The sequence below is a fragment of the Parus major genome, chromosome 8, assembly GCF_001522545.3.
Source record: "Parus major isolate Abel chromosome 8, Parus_major1.1, whole genome shotgun sequence".
Taxonomy (NCBI): domain Eukaryota; kingdom Metazoa; phylum Chordata; class Aves; order Passeriformes; family Paridae; genus Parus; species Parus major.
In genome coordinates, this window is record NC_031777.1 from 14,654,324 (window position 1) to 14,667,579 (window position 13,256).

The 13,256-nt window shown below is 35.3% G+C and overlaps 1 protein-coding gene across 4 annotated transcripts in view; it reads right to left on the bottom strand.

The window, feature by feature from the left end:
- Window positions 1-352: 352 nt before the first annotated feature.
- The window catches only part of RPAP2 (RNA polymerase II associated protein 2), a 35,472-nt gene continuing 22,568 nt past the window's right edge, over window positions 353-13,256 (bottom strand). For 2 of the 4 annotated variants that reach the window (XM_015636002.3, XM_015636000.3), the window contains one exon: window positions 353-1,129. In XM_015636002.3, coding sequence (XP_015491488.1) covers window positions 991-1,129 — 139 coding nt within the window. In that variant the 3' untranslated portion in view covers window positions 353-990. The remainder of the gene's footprint in view (window positions 1,130-13,256) is intronic. The other 2 variants (XR_001523074.3, XR_004498526.1) reach the window with 2 other exon arrangements.

Here is a 13,256-nt window from a genome sequence, read left to right on the forward strand (position 1 = left end):
AACAGGCTATGAATCAGACATATTTGTGTACTGTTGTCATCATTCTTAAAGGTTCCTGCTCCACATATGAGGGCAACTGGAAAAAATGTCAGCAGCACTGCTCTTACCATCGGAGGCTCACGCACTTTTTTCACCCCTCTTTCCCTGATCCCTGTAGAGAGACCTTGACTGAAGTTTCCAAACCAAGAAAAAACAAACCAATCCAAATTCCTTTCTACTGCTTTTAAATATTTTTCAGATGATCCATGTTTTAACTTGTCCTCATACCTTGAACAACTGCAGTTAGTCAGCTTCTTCATGAGACTTCAAAATTCTTACCCATAGGAAGGAAATGAAAAAGCAGAAATGCAAGTACCACAATTCATACTAAATTTTATTTTTCATTTGAAGAAGCTCAAACAACTGAAGGTGTTCTCTTGTTCTCTGTGCAACTATTTCAGGTAGTAGGAAATGCTAAGATGATCATGTTATTCTTTGGGGAACAAAGGAGTGAGATCAGTAATGATACTACAATGCTACATTCATTGAATCAGTTGAGTATGATCAACATATGTAAGGTATTTACTCTTAAATTTTTTGGCCTACCTGGAATAAAAAATGAATCTCAACATTATGCAAAAACTGAACATAACAATTTTATTGTAATAATTAAAAGTCTGAGTCTTTTCCACATGGAGTTTTATTTTTTTTAAATAAATTATGGTAGCAAAAATTCCTCTCAAAATTGCAGTAAACCAATCATACATTATCAAAAGATTAATGTGATAAGTAAGCAGCTGGCATTTACTGTAAGTAACAAAATGATGACACTCATTTCCATACCATACATATTTCTTTACTTTAAAATGTGCTTCACACGTTTTCTGCTCCAACTGATACAATCTGTAGTTACTGTACGTACTTACAAAATGCTGAAAATTAAACCCGTGGTTAACCAGTTTGGTTTTAAGACACACAATGTAGCTTAAAGTTGACTGACCATTCAAGTTGTCAGTCCATTCTAAATATTCTTGTTAAACTTTCCAGATCTTCATTTTTGAAATGCAGTTCTTCCAGTAATGTGGTCAGGAACTGTGTGTACATTGGGCTTGTCTGAGTATTCTTGAAAAGTGGAGTTGTTTGTGACAATCTGGAAAAAACCCAAACATATTTCATACAGTAAAGCAAACTTAAGTAGCAGATATTAAAAAGCAAAGCTTGTGAGTTCAAACAACTGTATTGAAGAGAAGCAGTTTATAATGTCACATTTAATTAATTAAAGTATAGAATAGACTGTAAATATGATATACAATATGAGCTGTACCAAAATATGATTTTTTATTAGTGTGTGGTAAATAATAAAAAACTAATTAGAAAAAATGAGAGTAGTTTGTACACCTCTAATAATTTGTACATAATGTTATATAATGTAGACACATGTCAGAATGAATAAAGTGCAGAACAGACAATTACACATATAAAAGGAAGGATCCCAGTCATTATTTCTTTCTTTATCAAAAACTCCTGAACAGTCACACAGTAAAAGTTATAAAGTTCTTCATATGACTAAAATATAAGATATAAAATTCCTCAGTTTGGAAGGAGCTACCACTATGCGTATTACCTACATATAAAATATCTATATGCAGATGAGGTGAAATACTGAGTTGTTTGTTTTCATTTGCCCTTTAATTTATCTGAATATATTTTTATCCTCAAGTCCTTCCTTTTTCTCCTAATTCTATTGCAAAATATTGCAAAGGTAGTAACAGCTGAATCTACTTCCTAAATCCAAATATTAAAAATCAATCTTTAACTAACAAAATCAAGTATTAAAGCTTATGCTGAATGTTAAGAAACTTGTTAAGATTACTGACAAGATCACTTAACAAGAACTCCTATCCCAGCAAGTGTTACTTTGTCTCAAATACTGTAGATAAACAGCACCACTGACACCATACACAAGACAGTTATTTTAGAATACATCTGTGCAATGACATACTTTTAATAAGAAATTCAAGATAGTCTACAGCTTCCTATAACTTCCCAGCTCAGGAAGTGTTGAAGTGAGTAACAACTAAGATCAATCTCCCTGCAGTCACTAGTATTAAGACCATCTCCAGCTGAAAAAAGCTGCATACGAGAGATGATTCTTTTAAATTAAGCAAAAAGAGTGATAAAACACAAAGGACCTTACAAGACATAGTAAATAAGAATCCCTTAATAAAAGAAATAAATTTACCCCAAAAAATTAATGAAAAAATTATTTTAACTTTTAATGAGTCAAAATTACTTCCCATTTCTTTCTGGGTTCCATTTTAGTATCTATATTTAGCTAATATTAGTTCTAACTACTAACTAACTAACTAACTAATGAATTAGTTCAGCTTGTGATTTTTGGCCTGCGGCCGCTGGGTCCTGTAGTGCCCTTGGAGAAGTGAACAGAGTTGTTTCTTTCCCGGCAGGAGGCTCTGGGATTCCTCCCCGGGCAGGGCAGGAAGGGAGGGAGGCTCTGCCAGGGGCTGCTTCATCCGCAGGGAGCACGGCAAGGGCTCAGAGGGGATCAGAGCGACCACCGCAGCTTCTCTGGAGACGGGGATAGCGGGAGGAAGCCTAGGAAATGCATTTCTACTTGTCTTCAGTTCACCCTTCTCAGAATTATGCAGGTTATATATGAAAAAAAACTGGTGGCAGAAACAGTCATGACTTCCTGAGTGCTGGTGTGAGGTAGCTGTAGCACTGTAAACCATTCTCCTGGCCATGATGCAGATTTACGTGCATTTTTATCTGAATTTTCTTAGTCCTGCCACGGGCTTAAGAGGATATTTACAAGAACACTGTTTTTCAAAAAGAGCAGAAGACTTGCACAGTTTCAAGGAATACTCTAAAACCAAAATATTTATTACCATGAAGCTCACATGTTTGTTTTTTGGTTTTTTTTGGAACTGCAGTTGGTGATATATTTACATAATTTCATGAATTACAAGCACGTCCTAAATGTCCGATGTTGTTTAAGACACAATATTTAAAGAGTAGCTGTTACAGCTTCCACCAAAAAAGAAAGAAAAAGGTATTGCTATTTTCAGAGAAGTTGCCAGGCATTGAATATTGAGAAATGGAAGTTAAATACAAGTTTTAGACATGGATCAATTTTTTTTTTCTTTCCTGAACTTTGTTTTAAAACTAATTAAGCTACTGATTGTCTCTAATAAGCAAGATACTAAATCAACAAGTAATTTCAGAGAGGCAAGTTAATAGAAATTAGTTAAAAGTTGCATCTTGATGGGGCAACATGTTAAACATTTCCGAATACATGCAAAAACACTTTTCTCTTGGAAGACTGTGTCCATTTGACCTTTAAATGATGCTTTAACTTGTCATTTGAAAACCAGTTATCATTGAGTACTTTCCTAGTTTCAGGTGGTTGCTGCAGCAGAAGCAGAAGCTTTTGTCTGGGAAAGGAGCAAGCACAAGTTGCTGGTTTGCATGGAGTGGTAAGTTACATACTTGAAGTGACACTGGCCCAATGTATATTTGAGGTACTGCACAAGACAATATTGAGGAACTGCTTAACTAAATTAAATCTTAATTGTATGCAAACAAGCCAGAACAGCATTTGGGATCAGTATCTTCAAGTCACAGAAAATTAAATGATCTTATCTCTCAAGAAACTATGATGACTAATTCAATTTAATGACACACAGGATTTCAGTTCAAGGATTGTAGAATTCCCTTGAAAGTCTGCAGCACCTTCTACAAATGTAAAATATAAACAGGAAATAGGATACTTGGGACCACAATAATAACAATGAGCTAGCACACCAGTGGAAAGAAATATAAATTTTGCTTTTCTAGTACCTCTTTCACATGTTGCAGCATTAATCTGCAACTATTATGAATACTTTTCTTTAATGAATAAATAAAAAATAAGAAAAGCTGAAGGGTTAATTGTTTTTAAAATAACTATCTACTGAAGTACACAAATGTAAATGTTACAGTCCAAAATTAAACACCAATTCTTCAAAGGCTTGCCTTCAGCAAAAATATTGTAAAAGGAAATGTTCATGCTCAGATCATGGAAAAGTAGTATATCAGACTTGATGAGAGTGTCGTTTCCTGCACACCCACTTACACCATATGGTAAACAGGCATTCGTAACGTTTAAAAAGTGTTGAAAATGTCAAACAGTATCTGATTGATAAAATTTGTATTTGCTGGCTATTCCACATATGTTGTATGTTCAAGAAAAAACACAAAACAAAACACTAAAGTGAAATTCATGTGAAGAATAATCAATTATTATCAAGCTACTAAAGGACATCTGGCTACCATAAAATGTTTACATAGTTTCAGTGCTTCAGCTCAAGACCCAAACTTTCTACAGATCAGTTGCCTACAAAAACATTTGGCAAGTATATTTAGGAGTTATTTCAATCAGTTATTATATCAATTATTTTTAGAAATAAGTTCCATTGGTAGGGTGTAAAACTTGTTCTTAGATTTATGCATGCTTTAACAAAGACAGCTGAATACATTCAGAAAAGACAAAACTTTTATGTAGTTAAACACATTAACTGGCATTTGCTATCCAGGGGTAAGAATATTTCTTCTAAAAACCCACGCCAGTTATCCAGTACTACCCTTCTCTCAGCCACTGGATCTCAGAGAAAGCTTTCTGGACTTTCTGTTTAGATAAATTCTGTGATTCCCTTTGAAAAAGTTAAAAATTGCCAAAGCCACCATTGTGTTACCAGTCAATTACAGCTCTCTGAAACCAACCCCTGAGAACAGGGTAAAAATACAACCCACATAAGAGTTTGGTTCCTTTTCCACTCCTCAAAATTGGTCACTTAAAATTATACATAAATTGCTGAGAATTTAAGTGCACATAAACTGCCCCAATATCATGGAAAGCACTTTTACACTCATGAAGAAAAGCCATATGCTAATTCTCAAAAGACTAATAGTAAGCTTCTCCTAGAAAAACATTGCCAGCCTTCCTAATTTTTTTCCTAGTGTTAGAAGCTTGAAAAAGTAAAAGCCGCTGGTTGTGGCAGAAGCCATGGGTCCAAACACAAGTTTTTAAGTCCCTTACCTTGTTTGACATGATTGGAACTTGAACAGGAACAAAGGTATAACAGAAAATGATGGAACAGGCAAACACTAACTCTTTTTCCCGAGTAAGCTTTGGAAAATAAGTTATCTTTCTGCCAGTTACAGCTATTTAAGCACTATGAATAAGACTCCTAACATAACCACCACAACATAGGGGGTTGGATTTCTTTATTCTCTGTTTCTTTCTACCTTTTGTTTTAGTCACTTAAGACTTAATTTTTTAATATCATCATAACCAGGATGGTTGATAACTAGTTTTTTATCAGAATGATGGAGTTGAACTAATGAATGATCACAAAGTTTCCTTAACACTTGTTTCAGAACACAGAAATGAAACAAGAGGTGGCAGCCCTACAGGCAGCATTTTTCCCACTTCCCCAACAAAACCACAGACACAGACTACTGCATATGTGCTACAAGGGTGCCAGCAAAGCTCTGACCAACAGACTTGCTCCAGCTATAACCATGCAGATAACCATGCCATTCTGAAGGGCTGGGCTGTTTGGTTTTGTGGGTTTTTTTTTAACACTCCAAATATATTCACACTACTCTTATGTTACAGATTTGATGGGCTTAGCAATGCAATAAAAATGGTACTAATCAGAAATGCCTTTCTTTTAATACAGCAGTTTTATAGAATACACTTCTAGATTCCATTTTAGTTATGTTCATTTTAACAAAGTCTTCAACACAATTGATTAAACAAAAGCAAATGTTTTGTTTAAGACAACTGGCTAGACTGAGTCAATCCAGCAAGTGTTACACATCAGCAATAAAACTCAGTGAATTGGATGTGCATTGCAGCGCACAGACCATCTGCCTGTACATACAACTGTAGTGCTGCCGTGTACCAATCACTTATAATAGTGCTTCAGCTGATGAGGTGAACTCCCAACACTTGCTGCCTTTACCCATTTCATGAATCCCTACCCAAAGGCACTCAGACATTTGGACAGTGAAAACTGAAACCATCACTGTAATTCTGCATGCTCTTCACAATACACTGGCTGCTTGCTTGATTTGAAGTAGAAGCTCTCACTTCTAGTATCTCACTAGATACAGTACACTTGTCTAGGGACTGCAATTTTGTTAGTAAATTATCTTAAATCCCAAAGCATGGTGCATCCATCACGCCAAAGTTAGTACTGGACAGAAAGCTGATCTGAAGCACAACATGACTCTAGCTGTAAGATAAATATGCAAAACCAGGGAGCTTAAAAAAATTATTAACTTTGGTATAATTAGGTGGTTACATTTAAATTACTGTGTTTAAACATATGCTCAGAAATTAGAAAATATAACAGCCTCAGCTTATGTAATTTAGCTGTTATATTCACAGTTGCAGTGAAAAAAACCCCAAATCCTACTTGTTTCTTGTAACCTTAGTTTGAGCATGATTTGAAAAACTCAACATTAAAAAACCCGAAAGCCTTAAAAGCGAAAGGCTGTCTCCAGAGTGAACAATTTCCATTAGAACGCATTAATATTTGACAAACAATCTTGAACTGGAAACACCTAACTTACAAACAAGATGGAAAAGTATTTAAATATATCTTTGGAATTGAGTCTTTTAAATTAAACTCTACTAGTACTGTGAAAAAAGTAATTATGATCAGAGTCATTTGCAACTGTGCAATTAAAGTAGTCTCTAGTTTGGGGCCTTTTGTTACCATATCCAATCAAAGAGGAAACTGGTGTTCAGGGGCAGTTTTCTCTAATCTCCTCCAATATATTTCTGTATTATACTTTCTCAATGAAAGATAAAACACTCTACTAAAGCCCACAGTACTGAACAGCAGTAACTGACAGAAGTAAACAGGGAATTTTCTAACTGAGATGAAAAAGCCACTTCTGGTCTAGTTTTAAATATAGCCTGAAGATCCTATTCTCATCATAAAGACAAGAATTTTGTAACTGAAGTGCAACTTATGTTTTATTTATTATTTAACTTCCTTTCATTATTGTGTACTGACTTGTCCACAGAATCCAGCACAGGCACTTTAATCCTCTGATGGCAACAGAAACTAAATTATTCATGCTTTAAAATTTTTGTCCACTACATTTAAATCAATGCTACCAACAGTGATTCAAAACCAATGGCTGGAATTCCTATATAATCCAAGTATACAGCAAAAATTAAGGTTCATTCAAAACCTAACTTTGTTAATTATTTCCACTACCTTCACTTCTTCCTATGCAGCTTCTACAAGTCCCTTCAATAAATGTTCTTTGATACATATTTATGAATATAGTTAAACAAAATATAATTTTACTTCATGTAAAGTTTTTTTTTTTCCATATAGTTGTTGTCCAGACACAAGTCAACTTCCATTCCCTTTTAATGGGGCCAACATTTCACTTGTGGTGTAGCCAGATGGATAACACCAACAGTAAAAGGAAAGTCTTTCTACAGTAGCAGGGGTTATCTAAGCATTTGATGGAAATGCTTGCTATCAACTGAAGAAAAAAAGACAATGGATCCACTTTTCTTTCTTCCTTCTTACCCCAGCCTCTCCTCCCAATGAGTTATTTGTACCCAAACAGGCAACTGGCACTTGAGAGAACAGGCTGGGGCACAGCTAAAGCTGCAGCAGCCCAGGACAGTGGGCAGGGACTCGGGCAGGCCCTGGGGCGCAGGCTGTGCGGCACAGCTCCCTCATGTCACACCATGCTCTCCTCACAAGGGCTTTGGAAGCCCAGTGGACATTTGCAAAATATTTTGCAGGTTCTGTTCTAACATTCCATATTATCCAGCAGTCATTCCTTGTCTTTCCCTTCGTATGAGAGTTGAACTTTTGTTTTTCCATTAAGCTATTTCCATAAGGAAATTTTTTGAAGACATTTAAATGTTTCAACCAAACTACGCAGGACTAAGAGTTGAGGCCATAGACTTAGAGCTACCTTATCAGCTACAGAAACTGTTAATTTAATATGGATTTAAGAAAATCCAAATGTTCTGGATCTTTGGGGTTTTTTTTAACCTAACAAACAATTTGCATGAATATCAGGATGCCACTTTCTTCCTCTCCCTTGAAAATGAAGGACCACTCCATCAGCTGCTAACTGTTATTTATAACAAACACCTGTATATCTACAAACATCCTGCAATGAAAAAAAATTACAGTAATGCTGCACTGATACAGAAAGGCACAGAAAAGGAAAAAACTCAAGTAAATTCAGACTGTCCTCAAAATATTTTTACTTCTGTAAGGTAGATGCCCACTGACTTTTAATGAAGGACAAGTAAAAACTTTTTCATATATATAAAAAAATTTCTATCATTAGGCCAGTAATTTATTTTATAAGCAAAGTAAAGGTGTAATGCAAAGGAACACCCAAAAGAATGTGTTCAAAGAACTCATGGTGACATTTCATCAAATGATGGTATAATTCAGTGCAGCTGTTTGGTGCTATTTGTACAAGATCTGTACAGATCCTGTACTTGCAGGCAACATGCCTTAGAATGCAAATTCTATGGACAATTAACCGAAAAAAAAAATTAAAATGCCTCAAAAATTAGCTAAACATCTGAAACTTTCAGTTCACATAACTCATACTATTTTGCCACAACATAATTAATTATATAATACAACTCTTCTCAGAAAGTAACTACAAAATGCCATTTCTTACTATTCCCATATTTCAGCTCCCTGTGACTGACCAATAGCACATAAACACAATAGCAACAATATCTATTCAGTTGAGACAAAATTCAGAAAGTTGCTTTGTACAACTATTTTAAGCTTTGCAATTGCTCAGCGCTGTGTTTTCTCACACAGCATCACTCATACAATATTCCCTCTGAGCAAGTGTGTTGCCTTATATATGCACACACAGAACAGAGTTCCCTCAGCAGTTGTCAAGGAAAGGAATTACACATTTCAGAACATTCAGCAGGTGGGAAATGACATCACATTGCCTGCAAGAATGTGCTAGCATTATGCTTATCCTGTAACACAAAGCACTTGGCTTTATTAGGTACTCTGTGATTGCAGTTTTTGAGACAGCCAATACTCTGGAAGAATTTCACTAATAACAATGGGAGTGACCCATGACTCCCTTAAAGCCACAACAATAATATGGAATGGTTCTATTTGCCTCCTCTTATAATGATATTTCAGAACTCTATTTTTAAAGACTTAGTAGTTTTTAAATTACTACCAAGACTGCCATCAACAGAAATATAATATATATCTGGCAGAAAACAATTACTTAGGCAATTATATACAAAACAGAACTTCCAGATTTCTTTGACAGTGGATTAGGAATACCTTGAGCCAGGCAAGAAGACTAAGGAAGCACCAACACCAGCTCAATAACATCTACAGCTTCTTATCCAGAGTTCTCTTCTACAAAGTCTGGTGAATCAGACTTTGTTTCACTATTTTGTACAACAAATGCTGCAGGATGGTTTTCTAAAAAACAAATAAGAGCGTGGCACACATGTCTATATTACCAAAAGATGACTATGCTAGTTCACAGACACAAAGCATTATAATATCTATAATACTGTGTGCCATTTTAAGCCCTTGCATTCATACAGGGATTTGTCCCATAAACTTTTAATTTAGCTTACTTATCAGCAAAATGGCAAGGCAAAAAAAAGTTCCCAATATGAACCCAGAAGAAATCACTATCAGCTGTTTCTCCCTAACAAATCTAAGTTTCTTATGTACACATTTCAAGGACAAGCTTTGTTTAAAAAGCTCCATTTATTTGAAGCCTGTTTCCTGCTAACCAGCTGACAGATCAAAGGTACTTCTCAGTTTGATTATTTTTTCCCATTTTCCCCTCTTAATTTAGTCATAATTTTAAATCTAGTACATTTAAAAATAATTTAAAAATTGATCCTCTCATTCTTTTCAGTTTTCTTTTCCTTTTTACATTCTACAAGGTGCTCCTGTGACACCTCTTAAATACTGGAATCTATGCCACTGAAGTATCTGGATTAACTAACCACATGAAATTAAGCACAGGTATAAATCTTGGATTAAAGGATGCTAAAATGTAAGCTTTTGAGAACAGGAACCTCTTAAGTACTTTGTAAAATACACACCTTTGTATGAATTATTGTGCACATTCAGTGGAACAATTTAATATTGAAAATATGCATTTATATTCAAACCTGATACATTTTATGAATTAAACTTTATTTATATATCTCCATTTTTGCAAGTGCTGAACTTCATTCTTCCACATATGGATATTGCTATCAACTCATTACCTTAGTGATATGTAAGAAGACAAAAGAATTCAAAGAAGACAGAATATACTGATTTACAGTAAGTTACAGCAGCTACAATGCAATATGCTTAGGTAAATAATGTCAATACTCGACTTTAATCATAGTTTATATTCACAACTTTTTAATATTATAGCTTGATTACAGTCCAGTATACAGATTAAGCATCTGGAATAATGCAGCTGAGTAAAGAAACATGCTAGGAATAGCCTTGCTTGCACTGTGTACAATTTTTTTTTTTTTTATTCAGAAGTTAAATGTAACAACGTCAATACTTTTCTACTTGCCTTTCTCAGTTTTGAAAAGAAATGCCAGTGTGGTTTTGGACCTCCCAAAATTAGGTTCTTAGAAATCCCTGAAAGTTATGGATTCTTAAGCATCTTTTCCCGGAAATAACAGCACACAGTAAGTATAAATAAACAAACCAAGACAAAAAAAACCCAAACCCTTTTCCTCCTTATTTCCTAATCTACTACTGGCTTGATGATCTCTAATAAATCACTTTTCTACCCTCAATCTCAATCTTACCAGCTCTGCAGCAGATGAGCACCATTAACACTGATTTGTGAAAATAAACTGAACTAAACATATGTCTAAAACCTGCAGAATATATGATGAGGTTTGGAACAAATATAAAGAGCCAGACAAATCCCAACTATTCTTTAACTTTTGAAAAAACCCTAGTACTTCATCTCAGAAATACTGAGTTTTATGATGAATTAATTAGACCTATTCCCTGTCTTCTTGAGACATTCAGACAGACAGAAGGTAAAAGAGAGAGAGAAATGTACGTTTCTGGGGAACATAGGGTATAAGTGTTGGCATCTCAAGCCTCTAAATAACCAAGCATCTGCACTTTTTTCACTGATGCTGGGTTTGCACCTATAGTATGCAATTACACATATACGCTTTGCAGTTTCTGCAGTAAGCTTCTACATGCTGATTGGTTATGTTTGCTACCAGCCAATTAAAGTACACTTTTCCTGGTGGGGAGGAATGGGAAGTGAACATGCTGTAGACATTATTGTTCTAGATTCTTTTTATTGTGCCAGGCAAAATTTTATGAAGATATGATTATGTTTACTTATGCAACATTCTGGTTGACTAGTTGTAGTTTTCTCCCTAGTATTTATTTTAATTATGCACATGTAAAAAGAGCCACCTGCCCTGATGCTAAATCCACTGGCTTGGATTGTCTGTAAATTTTGAGAGCTTTATCATAGCCCACTTTCTAGAGAAACACTTTATAACATCATCTTCAGGGGATACACATTTCCTTCCCTTCCCTCCCTCCCCTCCCTCCCTCCCCTCCCTCCCTCCCCATTATACACTTCACAGAAAAAATTTTGTCTCTCATGTCAAAACTGCCATTTTCAACAGCAATGTGACAAAGGAAATTAGAATCTTTGGAATGATATATTGCCTTTCTAGATACCCTTACTGATTACTGTTGTAAGATTTTACATTCCAAAATCTGCATCAAGCACCATAAGAGAGGAATGATTAGATCTTCAAACAATACTGCTCTTTTATGGGGATTTTTTTACTAAGTTTTTCTGTTATAGTGGTTCCAGAAGACTTGAGGAATACAGTACTTCTACTTTGGACACAATTTATTTCAGTGCTAAAGAAGAACAGGACAAACATTCAGCCCACTAGAGGTACCATTATGACTACCTGCATGGAACCAAACACATTAATCCAGAATTCATGCTAAAAACTCTGCTGGTACAAAATACCTGGGGATCAGATGATAGGAAGCTATACCAGCCTTTCCAGTGATGTACATCTCTACGTTTTCTTTTGTTTCAGAAACAAGCCAAATTAACACAGATTTCTGTTTTACAATGAAGTTTCCTGTTAGTCAGAAACACTGCTTATATATACATATCCTCACTAAAGTAGGCTGTTCTCTACAAAGTTAACGAAGATAAAAATAAAATTCTGAATATAAAAGATTCAAGTGTGTGCCGGTCATGTTTTCCTTTTAACAGATGGGTAGTGTTTAATGATAAAAAAAAGTTTGCATTGAATGTATTAAGATTAATTATTAATGAGCAAACAAGTATATTTTCATAGGGCTATAGTTGCAGGATTCAGTTGAAACATGATCATTTCAGTTTGCTCAATGGATGAAGTTAAAACACATTTAGTTTAAATCTAAGTCTAGGGCAGCTGTTAATGGGAATTACTAATGTCTTGCAGCACTAGTTCAGAGCTGTCTGTATTACTACTACTGTACTTTTTCTGTACAACTATTCCATGCCACTGTACTACTTATGAAAAAACTTCCAATAAGCAAAGCACTGATTATGGAAGGAGAAAAAACATGAACAGAAGAAATCTTCTAAATGCAAACCTTCTAACGAAATGTCACTTTAAAACAGTTAACTCTCTGGGCAGTTTCTCCATCTGCTTGATCACAGTTGTGGCATAAAGTTCAATGGGACATAAACTCCACTGACCAAGTCAGCTCCCCCGTGAGTCAACACACTGAAGCAGCCTTCTGAAATCTAGCATGCTGTGTCAGAGCTTGAAACACAAGTGGCAACAACTCACTCACACAAAAGGCTAAAATGAAGTGTCAGAAAAAAGTACTTTCCCTACTACCATATTCTTAAATCACAAGTATATTTGGAATATAAAGTTGCTAACAGACTGAAGCAGATCACCCCAAATAATGTTTCACATAAAAGTATTTCTAGATTCTAACAAAAAGATTTGTCAGAACACCACCACGAAGGACAATTTATAGCTGGTGATGCACTTTGCACACCAGATCTGCTGGTTGTGCATGATGTCAGTCTGAATGCCCACACATACAGCTGCTGGGAACATGCAGATTTCTATCTCTTGGAGGGATTTCCAAGACACCTGGCAGACAGCCATGCCCCTGCTCTTCCCTTGTACTGGGCAGCAG